This window comes from Trachemys scripta, chromosome 14 (assembly GCF_013100865.1).
Source record: "Trachemys scripta elegans isolate TJP31775 chromosome 14, CAS_Tse_1.0, whole genome shotgun sequence".
NCBI lineage: Eukaryota > Metazoa > Chordata > Testudines > Emydidae > Trachemys > Trachemys scripta.
Genome location: NC_048311.1, coordinates 37,640,228 through 37,663,906, shown reverse-complemented (window position 1 = coordinate 37,663,906; position 23,679 = coordinate 37,640,228). Strand labels below are relative to the sequence as shown.

General features: G+C 47.0%; 1 protein-coding gene across 1 annotated transcript; it reads right to left on the bottom strand.

Moving 5' to 3' along the window:
* Nucleotides 1-544: 544 nt before the first annotated feature.
* Nucleotides 545-22,125, bottom strand: LOC117886985 (butyrophilin subfamily 3 member A2-like). Its single transcript, XM_034789203.1, has 9 exons — nt 21,916-22,125; nt 19,400-19,516; nt 17,680-18,027; nt 14,533-14,814; nt 8,728-8,844; nt 5,441-5,473; nt 2,994-3,014; nt 1,041-1,067; nt 545-920 (listed from the first exon to the last, which is right to left on the bottom strand). The coding sequence occupies exons 2-9, from the start codon at nt 19,503-19,505 to the stop codon at nt 787-789; spliced, it is 1,068 nt and encodes a 355-aa protein (XP_034645094.1). The 5' UTR covers nt 19,506-19,516; nt 21,916-22,125; the 3' UTR covers nt 545-786.
* Between the last annotated feature and the right edge of the window lie 1,554 nt (nt 22,126-23,679).

Sequence of the window (23,679 nt, the reverse complement as noted above, 5' to 3'; positions counted from 1 at the left end):
GTAGTTCCCCGGATCCTCCTTCTTCCCTTTTTTAAAGATGGGCACTACATTAGCCTTTTTCCAGTCATCTGGGACCTTCCCTGATCGCCATGAGTTTTCAAAAATAATGGCTAATGGCTCTGCAATCTCGCCCGCCAACTCCTTTAGCACCCTCGGATGCAGCGCATCCGGCCCCATGGACTTGTGCACGTCCAGTTTTTCTAAATAGTCCCGAACCACTTCTTTCTCCACAGAGGGTTGGTCACCTTCTCCCCATGCTGTACTGCCCAGTGCAGCAATCTGGGAGCTGACCTTGTGCGTGAAGACAGAGGCAAAAAAATCATTGAGTACATTAGCTTTTTCCACATCCTCGGTCACTAGGTTGCCTTCCTCATTCAGTAAGGGGCCCACACTTTCCTTGATTTTCTTCTTGTTGCTAACATACCTGAAGAAACCCTTCTTGTTACTCTTAACATCTCTTGCTAGCTGCAACTCCAAGTGTGATTTGGCCTTCCTGATTTCACTCCTGCATGCCTGAGCAATATTTTTATAAAATTGTGGCTAAAGCTCGGTCTGAGCATGGTGATGCTGCTGGGAGGAGAGAGCTGAGCAGTTCCGTTTAATTATATACAGCTGAGAATGTCCATCTTGCAGAGCCCAGGCACTGCTCTGGAAAGGTGACACCAGGGGGCAGCATTTCATCACTAATCAGCTCTTTCCCAAAGGGGCCATGTCCCTGCTCTGCAATAAACCTGGGGTGTCGCTTGATCCTTTCCACCCACCCCCAGGGACACTGCTATTTCCAGCCTATTGCTTTTGATATGAAAGTGCTGGTGCACTGGGGAAGTGAGGAGAGAGCTCCCGGGGCAAGTGGGATGTTGACATGAGTAAAGTGTCAGTGTCAGGTACAGTACCTGCATATAGCTGGGCTCTTCTCAACCCTGAAAGCAAACACAGAGAGAGATGAGAACTCCCCTGAGCACAGACACACTGAGCAGGACACAGTGTATAACATGGATTATATTAAGGGTGTGTATGTAGGGGCAGGAAATGGAACTTACCAAGCCCCAATTCAGTGAAGAGTTTCCCTAGAAAACAATAAATGAATAGATTTGAAACCATGCTTATAAAAAAGGATGAGAGTCAAAAACCTAATAGGAGTTTAACTCTTTAGACAAAAGGTGCACCAAGGCATTCACAACAGTTCCAGACACTTGCACAGCCCATAACAAGCAGTCTGAAGGAGTGTTAAGAACGAAACAGCCGAGCTGCTAGCAAAAATATGCATCTAATTAAAATCAGCTACTGACCCAGAGGAAAAGAGAGTAGGAAATATTGCACCTATATTTTTTAAAAAGTGCAAGAGTCATAAGGAGAATTACAGTCCAGTTAACTTTAATTCAGATCCTGGTAAATTGGTTGAAATTATAATTAAAAATAGAATCCAAAAGCATGTAGCTAAACACATAGGCACCGATTCCATGTGTGCTCCAGGGCTGGAGCACCCATGGGAAAAAAATGGTGGGTGCTGAGCACCCATCAGCAGCCAACCCCCTCCCCTCCAGTGCCTCCCAACCGTTGGCAGCCCCACTGATCAGCACCTCCCCCTCCCTCCCACCTGCCGCAGATCAGCTGTTCTGTGGCATGCAGGAGGCACTGAAGTGGGAGGGGGGGAGTGAGGGCCGGGCGCACTCAGGGGAGGGGGTGGAATGGGATGGGAAGAAGCGGGGCATGGAGAGGAAGGGGCGGGGCAGGGCCTTGGGGGAAGGAGTGGAGTGGGGAGTGGGGCCTGGGGCAGAACCAGGGCATCGAGCACCACCACCCCTCCGCACACATTAAAAAGTCGGTGCCTCTACTGGTCACTATCTCCAACAGGATAGAGCAGAAATTGAGGGTGGAGGATTCAGAAAAGGGAGAAGTGGTAATTATAGCATGGAAAGACTTCAGTGTGGGGAGAGATGTTATTAGGACTGTTTAGAGAGGAGACAGCAGAGGACATGGCAGAGGTGCACATACTGATGAATAGCACGGAGATGGTAAATCGATTATTGGATGGTCCTATTCACCCTCTCTCAACATTTTTTTCCTATTTTTTTAAGTTGCTGCCTTTCAACTTCACTGAAATACTTTTCCAAGAAATACACAGTGAGTCTTCACCATCAGGTATCACTCAGACCAAGAGCTGAGTATCATTATACATATTTAGGGAGAGTGAGGACAGTCACAGTATGTTAGCTAGAACTGCCATATCATTTGAGATGTAAAACCTCCCGATTCAGGGCATAAGCTGATCCTGAACTGCCTAGAGCTAGGAAGAAACGTGCTCTCTGGGCAGCGTATTCCATGATTGTCTTAGTGGGGTTTCTGGAACCTTTCTCTGAAACAACCGGTGCTGTGGGAGACAGGATCCCACAGTAGCATCTTCCCTGGTCTGATCTGCTACGGCAAATCTGGCAAAGATTCTGTTTACTGAATGTACCGGTCAAGAGTTATTACACAAAATCACATCACAGTACCTAGGTAATTATCCCAAATGTCAACTCTAAGTTAATGCATTTGAGGAAATCTGCCATGAAATGTTATAAAAATAAATCACAACTTAAATGTCTGAAAGTTTAGAAATTCACAATTATACATCTAACCCCAGTCCCAACCTTTGTGCAACCAATTTTTCCCTGGCCATCACCTTCCTGATGGGGAATGTCCCTGATGGGGAAGCTAGAAATATTATTACAACTTAACATTTCCCCATCCCTAAATATATAGTGAAGACAAAATAACACATTCACCTGCTCCCTTCTGTCAATGACTAGGAAGCAAATCCCCAGGTCATTTCAGTGGCTGGGGCACTGGTAGACATAGCTAGTGTGCGTAGAATGGAAGGGGTTACGGTGGAGCTCTACTTTGCATGCAGTATAAAGCAGAGTGTGTTCTGTTTGATAAGAGCTCTCAATAGCTGGGTAGGACGTATAAGTTATATTCCCTTCTCCCTAACATTAACGAGGAAACATTACCTTTTTCTTCACGATGTTCTTCTGCAAATAAATCATAAAGAAGAAGATTTGATTTAACATATTGCACATTTACAGGAGTATTTTCTACTATTATCTATACATCCACAGGCTTACAGATGTTCCCATTGACCGCATTATTATCAGGCCCCTGTGTAATGTGATTATGCAGTCACTTGCTCAGCTATATTATTTCCATTTTTTTTTAAAATTGCCACATAGTTGTGCTCCATAATTGGGGCTTCTGGTTTTTGGGTTTAACCAATAAACACTAATAAAAAGAAAATCCCTAATAAAAAGAAATACTTCCAAAGAGAACCAGCCGTAACAATACAGCAATGTCTGCCTGAGTCTGCAGAAAGCCTGAAACCATTGATCTAAGAGATACGAACTGCCCCATTCATCTCAGGTTGGAGACTCTAAAGCCTTATAGTGACAGCATTCATAGCTATTTCATGGCTGATAATTTGATCAGAACCACTCTGGAGTGTGCTTCTCCCTCACTGTTTGATGTAGTGACAGAAATTGGGGTAGAGTGCACTGACGCAGTTACTTGCCATGAAGGCTGCTGGGTTTAGAATAATGAAATCAAGGCCTTGCCCTCCCAAATTTAATGTCACCTCTGCCTGTGGCCAAAGGGGGCAGATGTATCCCCTCCTCAGTCTGAAATGCCACCCAGAATAGGTCTTCACTGCAGTTAGCCCAGATGATCAGCACCTGGGTCTGAGCCCCTGGGTTAACCTAACCTGGATGTGAGCAGCCCCACTACAAAGCCCTACCCCAGTTACTGTGTCTGCACTGGTGCTGCACACCCCATGTGAGTCCCTAGGACTGCTGGAAACATATCCCATGGTTCTTGGTGCTGAGTCGGCTGAGCTAAGCTGATTCTTTCCCAGTGAATTATGGGAGAACTTGTCTGTGCTTCTGGCACACCCGGGGGAATCATGGGATGGCACTGGAGGACTGTCAGCACTGAGTGATTTAGCCTGTGTCCTCACTGAAAAATGGGGAGGTTACCAGCCCAAGTGAAAGTGTTACCCAGACTCTAACCCTCAGCCCCAGATGAGCCAGCTCCCCTGGACTGAAAGCCCCACTAAACTCAGAGGGTTGTGTGTGGATGGGAGTGGGGCAGTTGGAGGTATCACTTAAGTAAGACCCTGGCTAACTGCAATAAAGACACAAAATCACCTCCCATATCTGCCCAGCTGCCCAAACCTCCAGCTCTCCTGCCCCAAACACCGGGGATGCAGTGATATAGTTATAATACAAAACCCTCTATTTTTCATGGACAGCAGCAGTGAAAGAATGCAGCCCGTGGGCACTGAGGGTCCCCTTCCTGACATGGCCACTGACCTGTCAAAAGACACGGGATCCACAGTGATCCCAATGCACAGACCATATAGGGGCCTCAGCAGCTCTTAAGCACTGCACAGCCCAGCCAGATCCCATAGCCACCCGTTCTGTGAGATCACAGAGAGGGGCTCAGGGGCAGAGCAGAGTCGGAGGCCTGGTCAGTGGGTCTGTGAGCTGAGCGGATTGACTGGACCCAACCTCACATTCAGAGCCATGTTAGGCTGGGATCTGAATGAAAGTGACACAAGGAACCAGAGCGTGAGCTCTTAGCGCAGCCCCAACTCTGCCCGATGAGCATGGCCACCAGCAAAGGCCATTGGGCACGATCACAACACAGTGAGCAATGGCACAGTGTACTGGGCAATCAGTGCAACACGATGTTCTGTGCCCTGAACACACTGCCTCAGGGCCCTGCCTTCCTTACACCAATTTTATCCAAGGTGCTTTTCAACTGATTCAGTTAAACTCATGAAAGTTTGTGTGTAGACACAGCACAAGGGAGTTGAATGGGGAATCCCCAATGAGATTTCGGAGTCCCCCCTGCTGAGAGAGGGAGCCAATTACGCACCGGTCTCAAAGGTTTTAGGTTGTTCATTCCTCAATGAAAGTCAAAAATTTTCACAACCCCCTTTTATTTACTATAAAGTCAAAGTAAAAGATATATCAATAACTAAGATAAGCCTGGATAATCCATCACAACCACTACAATGACTGTATGTGACCTCCTAAACTCGGAAGGTTTTAGCAGCCTCAAAGTTATTCTGGACATTTTATTGTCTTTGCTTTACAACTGTTATAATTTCTTCAACAACCCATAACTCCCCCCGCTCCAACCCACCCCCACACACAATAGCCTTCCGTGATCCCATTCCAGATGGTCGTGACCTGCCAGTTGATAAATTCTGGGTTAATTAGCACAGCAGGATGCCTGAGGGAATCACATTTCTGTGAAGATCTTGAGATGTCAGTCATAACCTCCCTTTGGTGTAATTGCAAATGACCCATCTACAGAGAATCTTGGTACATGTTCATCTTCCTCATTGTTTGCAAATAGCTACATAAAATCTTTAACACGCCCCATTGGCCCAGACACTGACCTTTCTGTCTCTCCAGGTCAGATCGCAGCGTCTCTAGGGGGAGAAAATGGAGAGAGGTGAAATTTCAACATCATGTTTATGGGCACATCACTACTGTTAACTTAGCACAGTCACACTAGGGTGCAAGAGGCAGACAGACAACAAATGGACACTCAGATAGATCATCCCAGGTGGCTTTGCACTCAGCATCTCCACTGCCTGGGACCAAGTCATGGTAGCCACCCCACTGCCTGCGTCCCAGTCACACTCCTCTCAGATCTGGCTGTTGGGGCGGGGGGGCTAAGAGAAGGTCTCTTTGTCTTAGGCCAGGTGTACACACAAAGTTTCACTGGTTTAATTTAGAAGTGTGTACAATAGCAGGATACCTCTCCCCAGCATGGAGGTGCTGCCATGCCTCAGTTTCCCCTCTCAGACAGTAGTTCCCCAGGGGTCTAAAATCTGCAGTTGCTGGAGGGGTAACTTGTGGTCAAGTAATTTTGGGTTCAGTTCTCTGCACAAAGCTTTGTCAGGGCCCTTCCCCTTTCCAGGATTAACAAAAAGTTCAATGAGTAAAATAGCTGAACAATCTGCTACCCCCACCCCCACTGGGTCACAGCCCTTCTCTGGGCTCAATAATCCGTCCAGACTTCAGACAGCTCATCCCTGGCCCTCTCCCATTCTCCAACTCTCCAGTCCCTTACCCAGGGCTCAGTCAGTCCTCCTCCCCTCACTGTTGGGGTTTATGTCCATCTCCTCCAGGTGGTTCTATGGGAGGCCCTGGGTTCCCCTTCTACTCTGGGTTCCAGCCCAGCGACCCTAAATACGCAGGGACTGTTCACTCTGTTCAGGACCTTGAGTCGCTTTTCCCTGGGCTGCTTCCTACAGGGCCTGTCCCTTTCTGGGCTTCTCTGCAGCCTCTCCTAGGCTGCTGCTTCCCCACCCTCCTAGGCCCTTTTCTGGCTAAGCCCCTCTCTGGCTATGCTGCCACACCTCCTGCCAGGCTGCTGTGGAGAGACCCAGCCCAAGTCCTTCCCTACCCCTGGTCACCAGCCTATATTCCAGCCTGGTCCCACGGCCTGCCAGGGGTATTCGCTGGAGGCTCCTCCATGGAGCCATGGGCATGGGCAATATGTCTGTCACGGTTCACAGAGTCTCCTGATACTTGTCCAGTCTGCAGTGAGGTCTTGTGGTCTGTCTGCTCAATGGAGGGGGTGAGCCTGTAGTTTTGGAAAGGCCTCGGCCCACCCTGTTCCAGAGGTCATTGGATCCTAGTCAAACATCCCTCCTCACTCACAGGGATTTAGGTGTCTATGTCTGGAGGTTTGACAGTAACTTTGTGGATCCTGGTCTTAGTGGCCAAGAGGGAGCAATCAAGGGTGATCCTGGTACCAGAGTGGTTGTGTTAAACTTTGAAGATGTTGGCACCCCCAACTTTATTCTGGACATTTTATTTTCTTTGCTTTACAACTGCAATTAAATTTTGAACACCTCACAAACCACCTCCACCCATCCACACCCCACCCACCCAACAGCTTTTTGTGACCCCTGTTCAGAGACCAGTGATCCACCAGTTGATAACCACTGGGTTCATTAGTACAGCAGGGTGCCTGTAGGACTCACGTTTCTGTGAAGATCTTGCGATGTCAGTCAACCCCCCTTTGGTGTAATACCAAATGACCCATCTACAGAGAATCTTGGTACATGTTCATCTTCCTCATTGTTCGCAAATAGTTACATAACATCTTTAACACGCCCCATTGGCCCAGACACTGACCTTTCTCTCTCTCCACGTCAGATCGCAGAGTCTCTGGGAGAGAAAACTGCTTCTTGTGAGAACCAGTTAGGTGCTCGCCTAACTCCATGTGCCAGAGGAGGAGCTGCCACCTCCCATATGACTTCTAGCTCAGTGGTTAGGGCCCTCACTTGGGACATGGGAGACCCAGGTTCAATTTCCCCTCTGCCTGCAGGAGACAAAGGATTTGACAGGGGGTCTCCCCCTCTCAGGAGTGTGCTGTAACCACTGAGCCCTGGGATATTCCGATGTGGGGCTCCCTCAGTCTCTCCTGAAGAAGCTGTTCCATTGTGTATAAACAATTAAAATGTCCTTGGAGCTGGGGACTAGCTCCTGGGTCTCCCACATCTCAGGTGGGGGCCCTCACCATCAGGCTCTGGAGTGTCCCAGTGATTATAGTTGTACCTAGTGGAACAATCTCATCAGGCGAGATGGAGGTGGGAGCTCACAGCTCAGTGGTTAGGGCACCAGTCTGAGAAGTGGGAGACCCTCTATCCAAAATCTGTCACCATCAGGCAGAGGGGGGAATTCAGTTACAGTGAGCTCTCTAACCACTGGGCTGAAAGATATAAGGGAGATGGCACCACCAGGTCCTCCTCTGGCCAGATTTTGTATGTGTCCTGATTTGGTAGGAGAGGCTGGATCAGGCCTCGTAGGCAAGACAGGTGTCCAAACACCTATCTCCAGCTGCTTTGTGGATCACTCTGGGGCTTAAGTGGGAGATAGATGTCCGGGTGCCTAGAGAGAGGCAGAAGTGCACATGCCCAGAGGCAGAAACACAGGTGCCTAGGGAACTCTTACTGCAGAAGACTTAAGCATCAAGTGAGTTTAAGCACCTACAAGGTCAGGGGGCAGCCGAGCAAGGGTTTTGTGGATTGCAGCAGTGCCTAATACCGGGACTTGTATGCCTACATGAGGAGTTTAGGTAGCTACGTCCATCTGTGGATCTGGGCCTTAGCGACTAGGTGGGAGCACTCAAGGGAGCTGCTCCTTGGTAGCAGGGCAGTTCTGCCTGAGCTGAGGTTTCTGTGTAACTGCCTGCGGGCAGTTTTGGCCACATCTGTTCCAGGTAAAGAGGACCTGTGTACATTCTGACAATAAATTATACTAGGAGACACCCTCAGTCCATGTCACTGAATTCTCTACCAATAGGGAAATGACCTGCTGCCAGGCCCCCAAACCTGCTGCCATTCAGCGAAAGTTCCATGTGCCGTTCATTTAACGTCACATTTGTGTTTCCAACTGAGACAATATGGATCCCTGCTGACTAGTGAACAACAATGCCAGGACTGGATTGTCTAGTGAGAGCTATAGGGGTGAATGCACTTGATACTTTCTTCCATTTGAATGATTTGTTCTCCCTCAGCCTCTCTCCATCTCTCAGTATCCAAATCTCTCTTCAGAACATTGACTCCCAGTCCCTGAGTCAACCCCTCTCTTTAAAACAAAAAAGAAGGAAAAAGAAAACAGAAAATCTCCCTCATTCTCTTCACATTCTGTCCATTTCTAACTTTACCTTTTGCTCTGTGCTGCCTCCAGAAGCAGTAAGTGGCCAGGGCAATGAGAAGAGCCAGGAGAGCCAGGATCACCCCCAGAGCCACCAGCCAGGGACTCACCCTTGGGAAGAACAGCTCTGCAAGAGAAAGTGCCATTGTGACAATGTGGAAACTGTCTGTAATATTTATATGATTCTCTACTTATCATCTGGGTATTGCTACCCAGTGGGTGCAGAAGGGTTAAAATGCTGCCACTGAAGCAAAGCAGGAGACGTTTGTCTGGGGTGATCTGAATGGGTTGCTCAGGACTGGCTGGGACCAGCCCATATCAATGGAAGCCCTGACAGAGACAGGAGACACCTGAGGGACTAAACATTTGACACTTATCAATGGGAGGGTCCCAGCAGGGTGAACATGTGAACTCAGCATGGCTCTGCAGCAGGACAAGGATGGGCAGAGGTGACAGGTGGCAGTGATAAGAACTGGGCTCACAGAGACACAGGATCTCACCTGGGAGTAAGACAAAGGATCAGAGACAAAGAAAGGACACCAAGATGGTCCCTACAGCTGCGTTTCTCATAGGATGTCAGCAACCAGGGTGTGGGTGGTCTGACCTATTGGTTGGAGCAAGAGTTCAGCATACCAGTTAGAGCTAGATCCAGATGAGGTGGGCCTGGGATCAAAGCCAGGAGTCAGAAGCCAAAGCCTAAGCCCCAGGGTTAATCAGAGTCACAGTCAGAAGGCGCAGTGGAGGGTCAGAGCCAGGAAGTAACTGGGGTCTGGAGCAGGAGTGGTTACAGACGGCACAAAATACATTGCGTAGCCAGTGGGCTGCTGACTGCTGCTGCAAAGCTTAAGCATCAGCAACCACTTGGTTGACTCCTGCGACCCATCAGGAAGCACGGTCAATCAGACAGCTTGTATGAGGGCCACCTGCGCTCATTAGATTGCCAGGAGACTGGCTGTGCTGGAGACTGGCCCCTGACCAGGGAGCCCTGGGGCCGGAATGGGCTGTGTTTTAACCTTGGCCTCTCTATGCTAACCTGAGGGCTTCCTGAGGCTGTATTCCAGCTGACTATTAAAACATGCTCTGTTTGGAAAAGGCTGCCTGTGGGTGTCACTGCAGAGTCTCACTTGCTGAAGTACCTTGGCCCATGAAGGGAGTAAAAGTCTCTGAAAGGGCATCTACCTCACAGGGGCTTGCTGGACAGAGCTCCCAGTAAGAAGCGGGAGTGCTGGAGCCCAGAGGCTCAGTGAATGCCGTGTGGCTTATTCTTGTGGCAAAATCTGACCCCTTGGGGGTCTGGCACTTTCAAGGGCCCCTCCCTGTTTAAAGGCCAGGGCACAGCACAAATCCTGTAAATCCATGACAGTGGGTGGCGGCTGGTGGGATACTGAATGCACCTGCAGTATTCTGCAATGGGTTACTTAATACAGATCCTGTAAATCTGTGACAGTCAGTCTGCAAACCCTGACAGACTAAATGTAGTTGTATTGTGAGCAAAGATGACTCTGCATGTCTGACTGGAATAGTCATCGGGGGTTACCTATGGATTTCATGGTGAGCTATGGCTCTCCATACTTTGCTTCTAAACCAGTGGAAGTCCAGGCCTTAACCGGCTTATGGAATATGGTGAAGGGCCCATCCGCACTGCAGATCTGACCTGTGTCATAGTGCAGCTGGGGACACCCTTACCTGTCTGTAGTTGCAGTGTAATTGGGCCTTACATGGGCAGAAAATACCTAGTCACATTTTTGAAAGGGTAACATGGAGGAAAACACAGGAACTAGTGAAACCAGCATGGCCTCTGAATCCTTGGGCTTCGTCTGAGGAGGAGAGAAGCAGATCCCCCTTCCTGCAACAGACCAGTGACATACCTATGGGGAATGAACAGGGAGCCCAGCTTATTAAATATTAATCCCTCTGTGATGCTGGCAGACCAGATGCCAGCTCACGCCAAGGCCCCAGGCCTCACTGAACACTTACAAATGCATAGCTGAAAACCAGTCTTGCTTATCTATGTGTTAACATCATCAAAATAAATAATAGAGGTTACGTTGATAGGGATGTGTTTAGTGTTTTACAAAATGCTTGTAGGATGCTGCATGCATTGTTCTCATTCAGCTATAGCATAAGGTTTAACATCCATGTCAAAATACATTACTATAACAAATAAGTCAAAGCATAACAAGTCAATGTCCTTTGTTCCTGTGAGGTTGGGCTGGGTTTGTCCTATACATGCCCTGATGAGGTGTGAACCACCTCTCTGCTCTTGGAGAGTTTTTGCCTGGGTTTATTTTAAGCCATGACAACACATTTTCAGCCTCATTACTATATACATGAAATTATACCTATAACATTACTGTAACAACAGTTACTATAACATCACTATAACAACAATGCTCAGTGCATCATGAGCCTTCCGAAGACACCCGACATGACAAACTTTGCACTGGATACCACACAATCGTATTATAAGGATGACCATGGGGGTGTAGGGTGCTCCCACGAGGTACAGAATGTCACAGCAGAATAACTGAACAAGGAGGTGGTGATCCCCTGAGTTATTCTGGGTAGCCCTGACAGACTTTTGGGAAATTGGCAGATTAGAAAATCTCTGCTACCTTTTGAAATTATAGACTGTGATTCACCTGTACATATATTTTTACCTGCTTTAACTTCTCAATAATTCTCATTCCTTTTTCCTAGCTGATAAACTTTAATAGGTTTACTATAGAACTGGCTGCCAGCACAGTCTTTAGAGTGAGATCTGGGATTCAAATCGATCTGGGTGAGAAACTGGTCTCCTGGGATTGGGTGTAACTTGAATATTTTGTGATTTTTGATGTAAGTGACCATTTATCTCATAGTCCAGTTGCCTTGGTGGCTAGATTGTCAGAGGGATTTCAGAGCTTAACCCTCCTTTGAAAATCCCAGCCTTTGTTAACTGTAAATTAGGTAGGAATGTAACACTAAGGGGAAAACGCCTTTGCACCCAGGAATGTCACAGTTAATGTTTTCCGGCTCTAACCACGAGCCCGTAACTCTGTGAATACAAATATTGTCACCTGCCAACCCTGGGCACAAACTAGAAGCACAGGCCTGCTCTACACTAGAAAGTCAGGTGGACCCAGCTACGTCGCTCTGGGCTGTGAAAAATCCATGCCCCTAAGCAACGTAGTTAAGCCAAGCAACCCCCCGGTGCTGGCAGCACTAGGTTGATGGAGGAATTGTTCTCTCAGCCCAGCTACTGCCTCTTCAGGAGGTGTAACTACAACAACAGGAGAACCCTTCCCATTGCTGTAATGAGCGTCTACACTGACGTGCTACAGCAGGGCAGATGCACCTGTGCTGCTGCAGCGTTTCAAGTGTAGATAAGCCCTGAGTTTTGGCTGAACATTTGGCCTTTGACATCTTTCTTGGTAACCTATTCTCAGTGCTCTTCAATGTTAAATGAGACCTCACTTGGATTCCTGTTCCCCTTATCTCACTCCCTGAAGTATCACTAAATTTATCAGCAAATAAATATCTGCCCTGTAGCCTCAGTGCCATGAGACCTTGATAAATCTCAGCAGCTATGCAATGCTGGACTGGGCCAATGCTTGGATCAGAGACCTCCATGAAATGGGAATCTCTGCAACAGACTGCACTGAGAGTCCCAAACTGTAGGCCCTATTTAATTAAACTCCAGGGAAACTTGCTTCCCAAACTTTTCTTTTATCTCTCCTCCTCCCACCTTCCCTGCACTCTTATACATTCATCGGTTTAGATCCATTTTCCCTTTGTCAATTCAAAATCTAACTAAACCCCCAAGAGAAATGTATATGTACAATATCTTATTGCAAGATTTTAACTGCAACACTATTTGAGTGAGGAAAATCAAAGTAACAATCCCCTAGGGTCCTTATTTCGGCGTTGTGAGCCTGGGCACCAGGAGGGGGTTCTTGATTTTGTGATTATTAAACTATGGGCAACACCAGAGCCTATTCAGCAAACACCAGAATGCAGCAATCTGAGATTCTGAGATGAATAGTGTTGTAAACATGCAAAGTGGTGTTGTTATTTTATTACAGTAATGGCTAACTAGTAATTTAATTAACAAAAACAAAAACTTTCTTTAGTGACCATTAAGATGTTGCCACACCCACCACAACCCTAAAAGCCTAGAAATCAGAAGCAAAGGAAAATACATTCCTTCATTCCTAGGAGCCCTCACATCCTCGACATGGCTGTCAATAACACACTCCGACTCCAGCTCTCCATAAGGCTGTCACTTCCACCTCCCACTGAGACCAAACAGCTTTTTAAAGGATGGTTTTTCATTGCGTGAATTAAATCAACTAGTTTTTTTTAAAAGAAATTCTGTTATATGCACCCGTAAACTTCTCACAGCAGGGGCAGAAAAGTTGGAACCCAAACTCTATAGAGCTTCAGAACCAACTGCTACTGGAGCTATGGCTAGCTTCCTACTAAGCTAGTTACTAGAGACAGGCCTGACCCACACTTTCCCCTGAGTTACACAGCTATTCACTAGACTGCAGTAGAAAACTGAAGTTCAGGAATGCTGGAGTGTGTTTCTGGATCTGGGAGGGCACTGTCGTGAGCTGGTCATCAATAGAATAACCAAACCATACACATAGGGACAGATCTTCTGCAAAGCAGGAGGAATCAAACCATTGTTTTGCTCACAGCTCCAAGCCCCTTTCAGCCAGCACTCTGCCCAAAACTCTCTCATTAGGCTTTTCTCAGCCCCACGCTCCGTCCTTGTTATGCTCCTTCCCTGTGTCCACCTCTGAGCTGTGTAATCGCTGCTTCTCTCTCTCACACACACACCCCTCTACCAAAATAATACCCAGCAAAATGCCTCCACCCACATGTGCCTGAGACATGCCTTTGTTTTGGACAGTGGTATATGCTTGTATCTGGAGTGAAGGCTGCTAGTTTTTCAGCTCTCTGGTTTGACAAAAGAGCTTACTGGCTTCTTGCCACTGTCTTAAATTAAAGGCAGGGGTTATGCCCAACTAGGGAGGCCGCTCATTTGGTATTAAACCGGTTGGTGCTCTGTTTGAGACCTTTGTCCCCTGTCCAGCAATGGGACAAAACCAGACATGATTTTGTTTGGTATCAGATGGGGCATGCTGCTCTGCCTCTTCTGGCTTTCAAAAATGGCACCTTCCACCCTGGTGCAGCATGACCTCTCACACACTGTGCATACAAGGTCACACTTGTTGGGGGCAGGGTAGCGCACTCTCAAAGATAGCGTCCCCTCATTCTACATGACCTCACACGCATCATCTCACCAGCAGGGTTAGGATCATGCCAATGGGGGGGCGGGGTCAGACCCTTCCCAGAAGAACCAGAATGTCCGGTATTCCAGGAACATGTGAATGCCCACCTTATGTCCAACCCATAACAATATGACTGGTTTTGGTCGGTTTTTTTTTACCACTTTTACTACATTTCTCAAAAATAAAGGTTTAACGGTCCTGTCAAAATAAAACTCTGCCACAACTTTAAAAATGCTGCCACTCCACCAAAATATGGCACTAGTGCCTGATCCTTCACTCCGTACTCAGGTAAAGATTTAATTTAAGCCAGTGGGACTCTGTCCTGAATTCTGCCTTCTTGATGCTGCTGTTAGATTAGTGTAGTCTTCTGGATATAATGCAAGAAAGAAACCCAGGTAAGAGTAATAGAGGGAGTCTTGTGTTACCCAGAGAAAAGCTATAAACAGGGGTCAGTAATAAGTGCATAATAATATACATTCTCTACTAATATCTGCAATGTCTCATCAGACCCCGGTGCAGTGTGGGCGGGCACTGACCTGCTATGAAAACTGTTGATATTGTCTCTTGATTGAGGAGCAGGTTCCTGACAGAACAGGACAAATTCTGGTTGGAATCTTCTGTTATAACAATAGAAATCTGAGTTTGAAATAGGCCATTGGCCTCCTTGGATATTTTTTCAGAGGCAGATGATAACAGCTGCCCATGGTGATCTCTCCATTGAGCCTCAGGTTCTGGGTGCCACCCGACCGATCGACACACAACCCGGATCCCTCCATCCTGGTGACCATCAACAGAGATGTAGGGGTCCGAGCCCATAGCTAGAGGAGAATGGAATGAATCTGTGTTAATTCCACACCTTCAGCAAAGCAGACAGGAGCCTAAACCTTCAGGAGAAGTAGCAAATTAACTCTCTTTCTATGTCCCCAGCACCCACCATCAGAGCTACATGGAAAATGCTGTGCAGGTGTGTGTCACTGAGTGCTGGGCAGCCTGTTCCCTTCACTGTGGCCTGCAATAGTTTGCTCAGCTAAATATCAGAATCTCACTAGTGCACACACCCTTGAAAGCTGAATGCTTAGCTCAGTAGGAACAGTGCATGTTAGAGGACAGGGCCTGACCTAAAACCCACTGAAGTCTCTGGAAAAAGCCTTGGGTGATCTATGGTCTGAAGTGCCCGGCAGAGCAGTAGCTACGCATTTTACTGCCTTGGGGAGAGCAAGCATATTTGCGCTCCCTACCATTTTTTTATACAAAGGCAACACGTGGGGAGGAGCGGGGGGAGGGGACATACGGCCACGTTCCCCCCCCAGATTTTTTGGTTGCTTCCCCCGCAACCCAGACAGGCTGGGTGGCCCGCTGAGGTAAGTCAGGGGATGAAGGTGGCACTCCCTCACCGACCCTCACCACGCAGGGCTGGCCTCACCATGGGGCTTTATGTGTCACCTCTGTTTCTTCCCCATTTTTCTGCCCTATTTTTCTGCCCCCATGGCTTTGTGCCCAGGGCAGCTGTCCCGCTTGCTCCACCCTGGTTACAGCCCTGGCACCTGGACTCCTGAAATTGCATGTTCAATCCCATCACGGTAGACTCAGTCCTTCAGTAGAAGATAAATAAAGTACAGCCAGTTTACTTTGTTCGTATCTCCGGAGTGAGACACAAAAACGGAAGCCCTGTCCGCTGTGTATAAACACAGAAGCTGCTGTGACATTTTTCATAACCATGGGCAAAATCCCACCCTCCATTACAATGCACTGCACTGTGTGCCCATTGGGGGATGCATTTCAGCAGGTGTGCATGTGGCTTATAAAGTGCTTTAAAAGCCTTCAGAATGAAGAGTGCAAGAAATGGAAAACATTATTACAGAGATGCTGGCTGTGCCTTTGTAGGTGAGATTCCAACCTGAGGTCCATTATAAGACTCATTTTAGTCTGACATCCCTCAAATTTTAATCAGAACGAGTTATTGATATGAAAATATTATTACAGTATTTATTATTATTGTTACATTTTCAAGAGAACTTTTACCTCTAGAGATTCAAAAATCTCAAAATTAATTAAGTTCTCAAATGTCAGGCATCCAGTTGTGCCTCCTTTTGCAAATTTGGAAAAAGCCTCTCATGTTTGTTGGGGTATTTGGCCCTCAGATTATTACACTGTTCACACACATGGCTGTGTCACTCGCTCAGGCACAGTACAGCTTATGAAGAAAAGAGTTTCAAAACAAGCTATTTGTAATCTTCGTTGTCAGAAGTTTTGCAGCTGGACAGGGGACAGACGATGGGGGCTTTAGCACAACAGAGAGTAAGAAAAGCAGTTTGTGACTCTAGGGAAAGTACATTAGCTAAATGTTTCTCTTCCATCAGCAGTGAAATAGTCATCAATGATGACATTTTAAATACCCCAATGAGATGATTGGGACAGTTCACATCTCTTCACCAATTATTTCAGGATGTTGCTGGATTCAGGAAGACAAAAGTGCCTCAGTTACACTTGTTTCATGTTTGAAAAGTTTCCGAACTACAAGAGCTTTCCATATAATTGCATGGGAATTCCATGGAGTTGAAACTATTGTAACTGTCTTTGATTATTGTTTCAACCAATTTATGCAGTTCTGAAGTAAGGGTCCCTGTAAATCCAAGGGTCACCTCTAGCATCATATTTACTGATAGTTAAAAGACTGGTTGCCTTCCCAGAGCAGCGATTTTAACAGTAGTTTGCATGATTTTGTTTGCAGCTCAGCCACTGGACTCTTAAATTCAGATCTGAAATTTTTGTCACCTCACTGTTTTCCCTTTTTTCCAGATCATTTATGAATATGTTGAACAGTACTGGTCCCAGTACAGACCCCTGGGAGACACCACTATTTACCTCTTTCCATTCTGAAAACTGACCATTTATTTCTGCCCTTTGCATCCTAACTTTTAACCAGTTACCAATCCATGAGAAGACCTTCCCTGTTATCCCATGACAGCTTACTTTGCTTAAGAGCCTTTGGTGGGGGGCCTAGTCAAAGACTTTCTGAAAGTCTAAGTACGTTGTATCCACCAAAACACCCGTGCCCACATGCTTGTTGACCCCCTCAAAGAATTCTAGTTGACTGGTAAGGCATGATTTCCTTTTACAAAAACCATGTTGATTCTTCCCCAACAAATCGTGTTCATCTATGTGTCTGATCATTCTGTTTCAACCAATTTGTCTGGTACTGAAGTTAGGCTTACCGGCCTGAAATTGCTGGAATCGCCTGTAGAGCATTTTTTTTAAAACTGATGTCACATTAGCTATCTTTGAGTTGTCTGACACAAAAGCTGATTTAAATGATAGGTTACAGACAACAGTTAGCCATTCTGCAATTTCATATTTGAGTTCCTCCAGAACTCTGGGGTGAATACCATCTGGTCCTGGTGACTTATTACGGTTAATTTATCAGTTTGTTCCAAAATCCCTCTAATGACATGTCAATCTGGGATAGTTCCTCAGATCTGTCACCTAAAAAGAATGGCTCATGGGTGGGAATCTCCCTCACATCCTCTGAAGTGAAGACTGATACAAAGAATTCATTTAGTGTCTCTGTAATGGCCTTATCTTCCTTGAGTGCTCCTTGAGAGATCAAGGAGTATCTCACAATAAGCAATTACTCTATTTATTACACTACTGGCAAATCAAAACAGGAAGACAAAGTAACTGACCTGATACCATCAGTTCCAATATGGCTTCTTCATAAAAGATACTGGATTGAAAAAGACATGTGTACTGTCCATGATCAAAGGGCCGGACATGGTCTATTCTCAGGGAAACACTCCCATTAGTGATGTCATCTTTCAGCAGCTCTGTCCTCCCATGATATTCAAGTATCTGATCTTCATACTGATCCTGTCCCTCCTGATACAGGTGAACGAATGGATGATACTGAAATCGGAACCATCTCACCTCCATGTCCTCAGCGCTCATCCTGGGGGAGAGGTGGCAGGGCAGGATAGCCACCCCACCTACAGAGACGGTGATTGGATGGTCAGGTCCAGTCACTGTGAACTGTGCTGTGAAATGTACCGGTAGAAAATGGTGATTAAATCAGAGAGAAACTGAATGGATGTTAATTTAGTTGTAACAGAGTGGCAAGGCACAAGAGTGGGCAGGATGGAAACAGAAAGAGTGTGGATACAATGCAGCACTGGTGCTTACACTAGAGCAACCCTCCTGTTCAGTTAGCAGTACTTCAATTCTCTAACACAGACAGGAGGTATGAGACTAGCACCACAAAGGGGAAGAGACAAGGCCTGAGGCAAAATGCACTAAGGAAATACCACTGGGGCTGTGCCCCTCCAGATGACTCAAAGCAGGGCTGGGAGTTTAATGTCACAATTTAGCTCATCGTTGTCAGTAAAGCATTTTAGTCTTTGTCTATATGTTAGTTTATGGCAAAATGCTTCACTGTGATACATGCTACCTGTGAGTCGGTTACCACAGTGATTGCATCATAGAATGCCAGAGAGAGAGAAACTGTATAGATTAATTACATACAACAACTAGGTTAAGGTGGCCAAGTCAAGCACTCCAGAACTAGGAAATGCCAGAATGAAGGTTTCCCACAGTATTTAATTACTTGAACACGTGGTATTTTTTCCATGGGAACCCTGCCTCATTCAGTGCACAGGATGGATCGTTCTCACTGAATGAGCAGCTATTCAATGCTTCTTTTTATCCTAATCATTCAGTGTGGGGATCCAGGCCATATTTACTGCCACCCTCCAAATCCTGCACTAGATATAGAATTATATTGTCTACTCAAGGGTTTTTCTGTGGTGCTCATCCCTATCTGAGTGTGTCAATTTCCACTAAGGAATTGATCTTCACAACATTCTTTTGAGGTAGGGAGGTATCATTATCTCCATATTACAGATGGGAAACTGAGGCACAGAGCAATTAAGGTCAGAACTGTCCACTAACTTTGAGTGCCCAAACTGAGACACCTATGGCCTCATTTTTCAGAGTACTTTGCATTCTTATGGCATGTTACACGTACACACCACACTCCCACAGAATCTGCTGGCAGTGGTGAGTGCTTTGCAGTTTTGCAAATTAGGCCCCAAGCACTCCCAGGATACTCCTGTGCCAGGGGCAGACAGGGAGCAGGGCTGGGCTGTTAAACCAGCCACGTGTCCCTCAGGGAAATACCAACCCCAAGAGGGGAAAATTCTTGGCTGGGAGGACCAAGCAGCTCTCTGGAGTGATGGTACCAGAATGCAGCCAAAAATCTGGAACAAAAGGGCCAGTTTGTGACTTGCCTAGTCTTCCAGGGTGAACAGACATGGTGAATGACATGAGGCTGTAATGTGAGAGAACTGGTACGTTTAGAAGGAGGAGGTATATACGCAGGCAGAAATCTCATGGATAAGTAGAAATTCCCACCTGATGCCAAATTGTGAATATGCAGAGCAATGAAGAAAACGACATAGCCAGGCAGAGAGGAGCTCACAGTGAAGCCACGAAAGAATGAGAAAATCCTCCTCTTCATTATAACTTGTTCTGAATAACAGGAGAAACAAATGAAACCAAACCTGTGTTAGCAAACTGCTGGGATTTCTCTACAAGTGCAGCGAATAAGCTACAGGACACAGAGTGTGTTGCAGTACACAGGGCAGAAGCTTACAAACATGCCATGCCATATGAAAACAAGACTAAATGTATCATTAAACCTCTTACACTCTTGTATACATTGTTGCATGAAGCTGGCCAGATCTTTGATGTTACCCTGGTCCCTTTGTGCCTCGCCAGCAGTGCCGAGGGGCCGGAAAGCCAGTGCAGGCATCCAGCTGGGAATTCTGTCAACGTAGGGGAATCCTCAGGTGGTGTAAAGCCACCAGCTCTAGTCACCCCCTTGCAGCCCCGTCTCCCCAGGGTTGAAGGGTTGTTGGGGTGTGGTGGGATGGAAAGGATGTGGCTGGAGTGCTGCTGAACTCCACTGATCCCCCTCAGATGTGATGGCCCTTGGGGGCTGCTGCCTGCTGGGGCAAGATGGAGAAGTACTGAGGCTGCTTTACATAATACCAGGATCTGAATTGGCTCCTGGCAGCCCCAGGAATTGGGGCAAGTAGAAAGTTGGCAAAAAGCTACTTTTGTCCTTTCTTCCCCCCCGTAAGTCCAGCACTGAGCAGCACTGAGAGGACATTGCAGCTCTCAGACTGTCACTGAATCCCTCACACATGCCTGAGCCCAGTTCTGAAACTACACCACTGGGGCAGGTGGACAGGACCCTGCGTCCCTTAGGAGGATGTCCTGACTGCCAAACTACAGCGTCATTCTCACATACTTGGTCTCTCTGCCCAGTGACTGTTTAAGTTTTGAATCTCGGCAGGAGAGATTGAGGGATCCCCACATTGGAATGTCCCATGGCCCTGTGATTACAGCAATCTTGTGAGAGGTGGGAGACCTTCTTCAAATCCTTTGCTCCCCCAGCAGAAGGGGGAATTGAACCTGAGTCTCCCACATCCCAGGGGAACACTCTAACCGATGGGCTAAGCACTGTAAGGGAGGCAGCAGCTCCTCCTCCTCCCAGTGCTTGTATCAAGAGAAGCCTTAGGCCCCAGACTCCAGGATAGGGGTTCCCAGCTGTGGGTCTTTAGCAGAGATAGGCACCTCCCTGCAGCACCAGGGAGGGGCTTAGGACACACCCGCTCCTTGGCATCTCCCACTGGCTATCTAGTTTGGTTTGTGTGGATCCTATATTTAGGTGCATCTCTCCCCGCATTCATTGTAGAGGGACCCTGGGCACCCAACCCAAGCTTTGTGGACTCTAGTGATTTTCAAGGTGTCTAAAAGTTGGGCATTGCAACACCTAAGCCCCTTTGTAGATCTAGGCCAAGGCCCTTTGCAACTTATCAAGGTGTGTAATGTAGTAGGGAGTCTATGTAGACATGAGAGTTTGAGTGAGTTTATTTGGCTGTTTGTGTTTTTCATTTTCTTTTAGGTTATTTCAGTTACAGGGTCAATTGGGATTGTGTATTTGGGGACAGTTTGAGCCTTTGTTCCCTTGATCATCCTTGATCAGTTTAGTGATCACCCTCCCACTGTGTGATTAACGAGAGGATAGGGCTGACCTGGGAGGGAAGGCCTCAAAAGCTAGAGGCTAAGTGACCGCAAACAGGGGAGTTTGTAGGAGGGAATCATAATATAATCATTATGGTTAGGAAGGGCTGCATTGCCAGTGCCAACGCTGCTTCTGTATCCAGACAGAAAACCTAACCAGATCCTGGTGTGGATTTGCAGAGACTGTGGCCTGCATTTCCCATTCACAGAAAGCCAGGCAGGGGGACATCCACTGTGATAGGTGCCTGCTTGTTGAATCTCTCAGGAAGCAGGTGGGAGAGCTAGAGGTGGTCAGGCTGAGGAGTATCCATGAACACGAGGAATTCATTGACAGTATTCATATGGAGACTTCCAGGGCTGAGGAAGCTCTCCAGCTACAGACGACTGCTGTCACACCACCAGGGTAGGAGGATATGGCTCTGTCACAGGGAGGACACTGGTGGCTGGTTACTTCTGGCAGCAGACAGCGCTCCACCCCTACTCCCAACCCACCCACCATGGTGATAGAGAACCATTATGCTGCCCTGGAAATGAGATATGAGGAATCACCCCCAAAGGCTGAAGAGGAGAAACCATGTACCCCCAAGGCTGGGAGGATCACAGCCACCACTCCCAGGAGGAAACTAGGGTAGTGGTGGTTGGTGACCCTATTCTGAGGGGGACAGAGGCACCCATCTGTCACCCTGACATGGCATCCCAGGAAGTATGCTGCCTGCCCGGGGCCCATATCCAAGATGTTACAGAGGGATTGTTGAGGATCATCCGGCCCTCTGACTACTACCCCATGCTAGTTATCCATATGGGCACTAATGATACTTCTGATCTGCTGAGGGCCATACCTTGCAGGGACTACAGGGCTCTGGGAGTAAGGGTGAGGGAGTTGGGAGCACAGGTGGTGTTCTCTTCAGTCCTTCCAGTCAAGGGTAGGGGCCCAGGCAGAGACAGAGGCATCCTGGAGGCGAATGCCTGGTTGTGAAGATGGTGTCACCAGGAGGGCTTCGGCTTCCTTGAGCACGGCATGCTGTTCCTGGAAGAAGCAGAGATGGGGTCCACCTATCAAGGAAGGGGAAAAGCATATTTGGATACAGAATGGCTAACCTAGTGAGAAGGGCTTTAAACTAGGTTCAAAGGGGGAAGGTGACCAAAGCCCACAGGTATGTCAAAAACATTGAGAACTGGGAGAAGGGTCGGAATCTGGGGAGAGCGTGGGCTGTTATAGGAGGAATAATGAAGAGATGACAGAACTGGGGGGGAGGGGCAGGGGAATCAAATCAGTATCTTACATCTTAGATGCCTATATACAAATGCGAGAAGTATGGGGAATAAGCAGGAAGATCTGGAAGTGCTAATAAATAAATACAACTATGACATTGTTGGCATCACTGAAACTTGGTGGGATAATACACACGATTGGAATGTTGGTGTGGATGGGTACAGCTTGCTCAGGAAGGATAGACAGGGGAAAAAGGGAGGAGGTGTTGCCTTATATATTAAAAATGTACACACTTGGACTGAGGTAGAGATGGACATAGGAGACGGAAGTGTTGAGAGTCTCTGGGTTAGGCTTAAAGGGGCAAAAAACAAGGGAGATGTCATGCTAGGAGTCTACTACAGGCCACCTAACCAGGTGGAAGAGGTGGATGAGGCTTTTTTCAAGCAACTAACAAAATCATCCAAAGCCCAAGATTTGGTGGTGATGGGGGACTTCAACTATCCGGATATATGTTGGGAAAATAACACAGCGGGGCACAGACTATCCAACAAATTCTTGGACTGCATTGGAGACAACTTTTTATTTCAGAAGGTTGAAAAAGCTACTAGGGGGGAAGCTGTTCTAGACTTGATTTTAACAAATAGGGAGGAACTCGTTGAGAATGTGAAAGTAGAAGGCAGCCTGGGTGAAAGTGATCATGAAATCATAGAGTTTGCAATTCTAAGGAAGGGTAGAAGGGAGAACAGCAAAATAGAGACAATGGATTTCAGGAAGGCAGATTTTGGGAAGCTCAGAGCTGATAGGTAAGGTCCCATGGGAATCAAGACTGAGGGGAAAAACAACTGAGGAGAGTTGGCAGTTTTTCAAAGGGACACTATTAAGGGCCCAAAAGCAAGCTATTCCGCTGGTTAGGAAAGATAGAAAATGTGGCAAAAGACCACCTTGGCTTAACCACGAGATCTTGCACGATCTAAAAAATAAAAAGGAGTCATATAAAAAATGGAAACTAGGACAGATTACAAAGGATGAATATAGGCAAACAACACAGGAATGCAGGGGCAAGATTAGAAAGGCAAAGGCACAAAATGAGCTCAAACTAGCTACGGGAATAAAAGGAAACAAGAAGACTTTTTATCAATACATTAGAAGCAAGAGGAAGACCAAAAGACAGGGTAGGCCCACTGCTTAGTGAAGAGGGAGAAACAGTAACAGGAAACTTGGAAATGGCAGAGATGCTTAATGACTTCTTTGTTTCGGTCTTCACCGAGAAGTCTGAAGGAATGCCTAACATAGTGAATACTAATGGGAAGGGGGTAGGTTTAGCGGATAAAACAAAAAAAGAACAAGTTAAAAATCACTTAGAAAAGTTAGATGCCTGCAAGTCACCCGG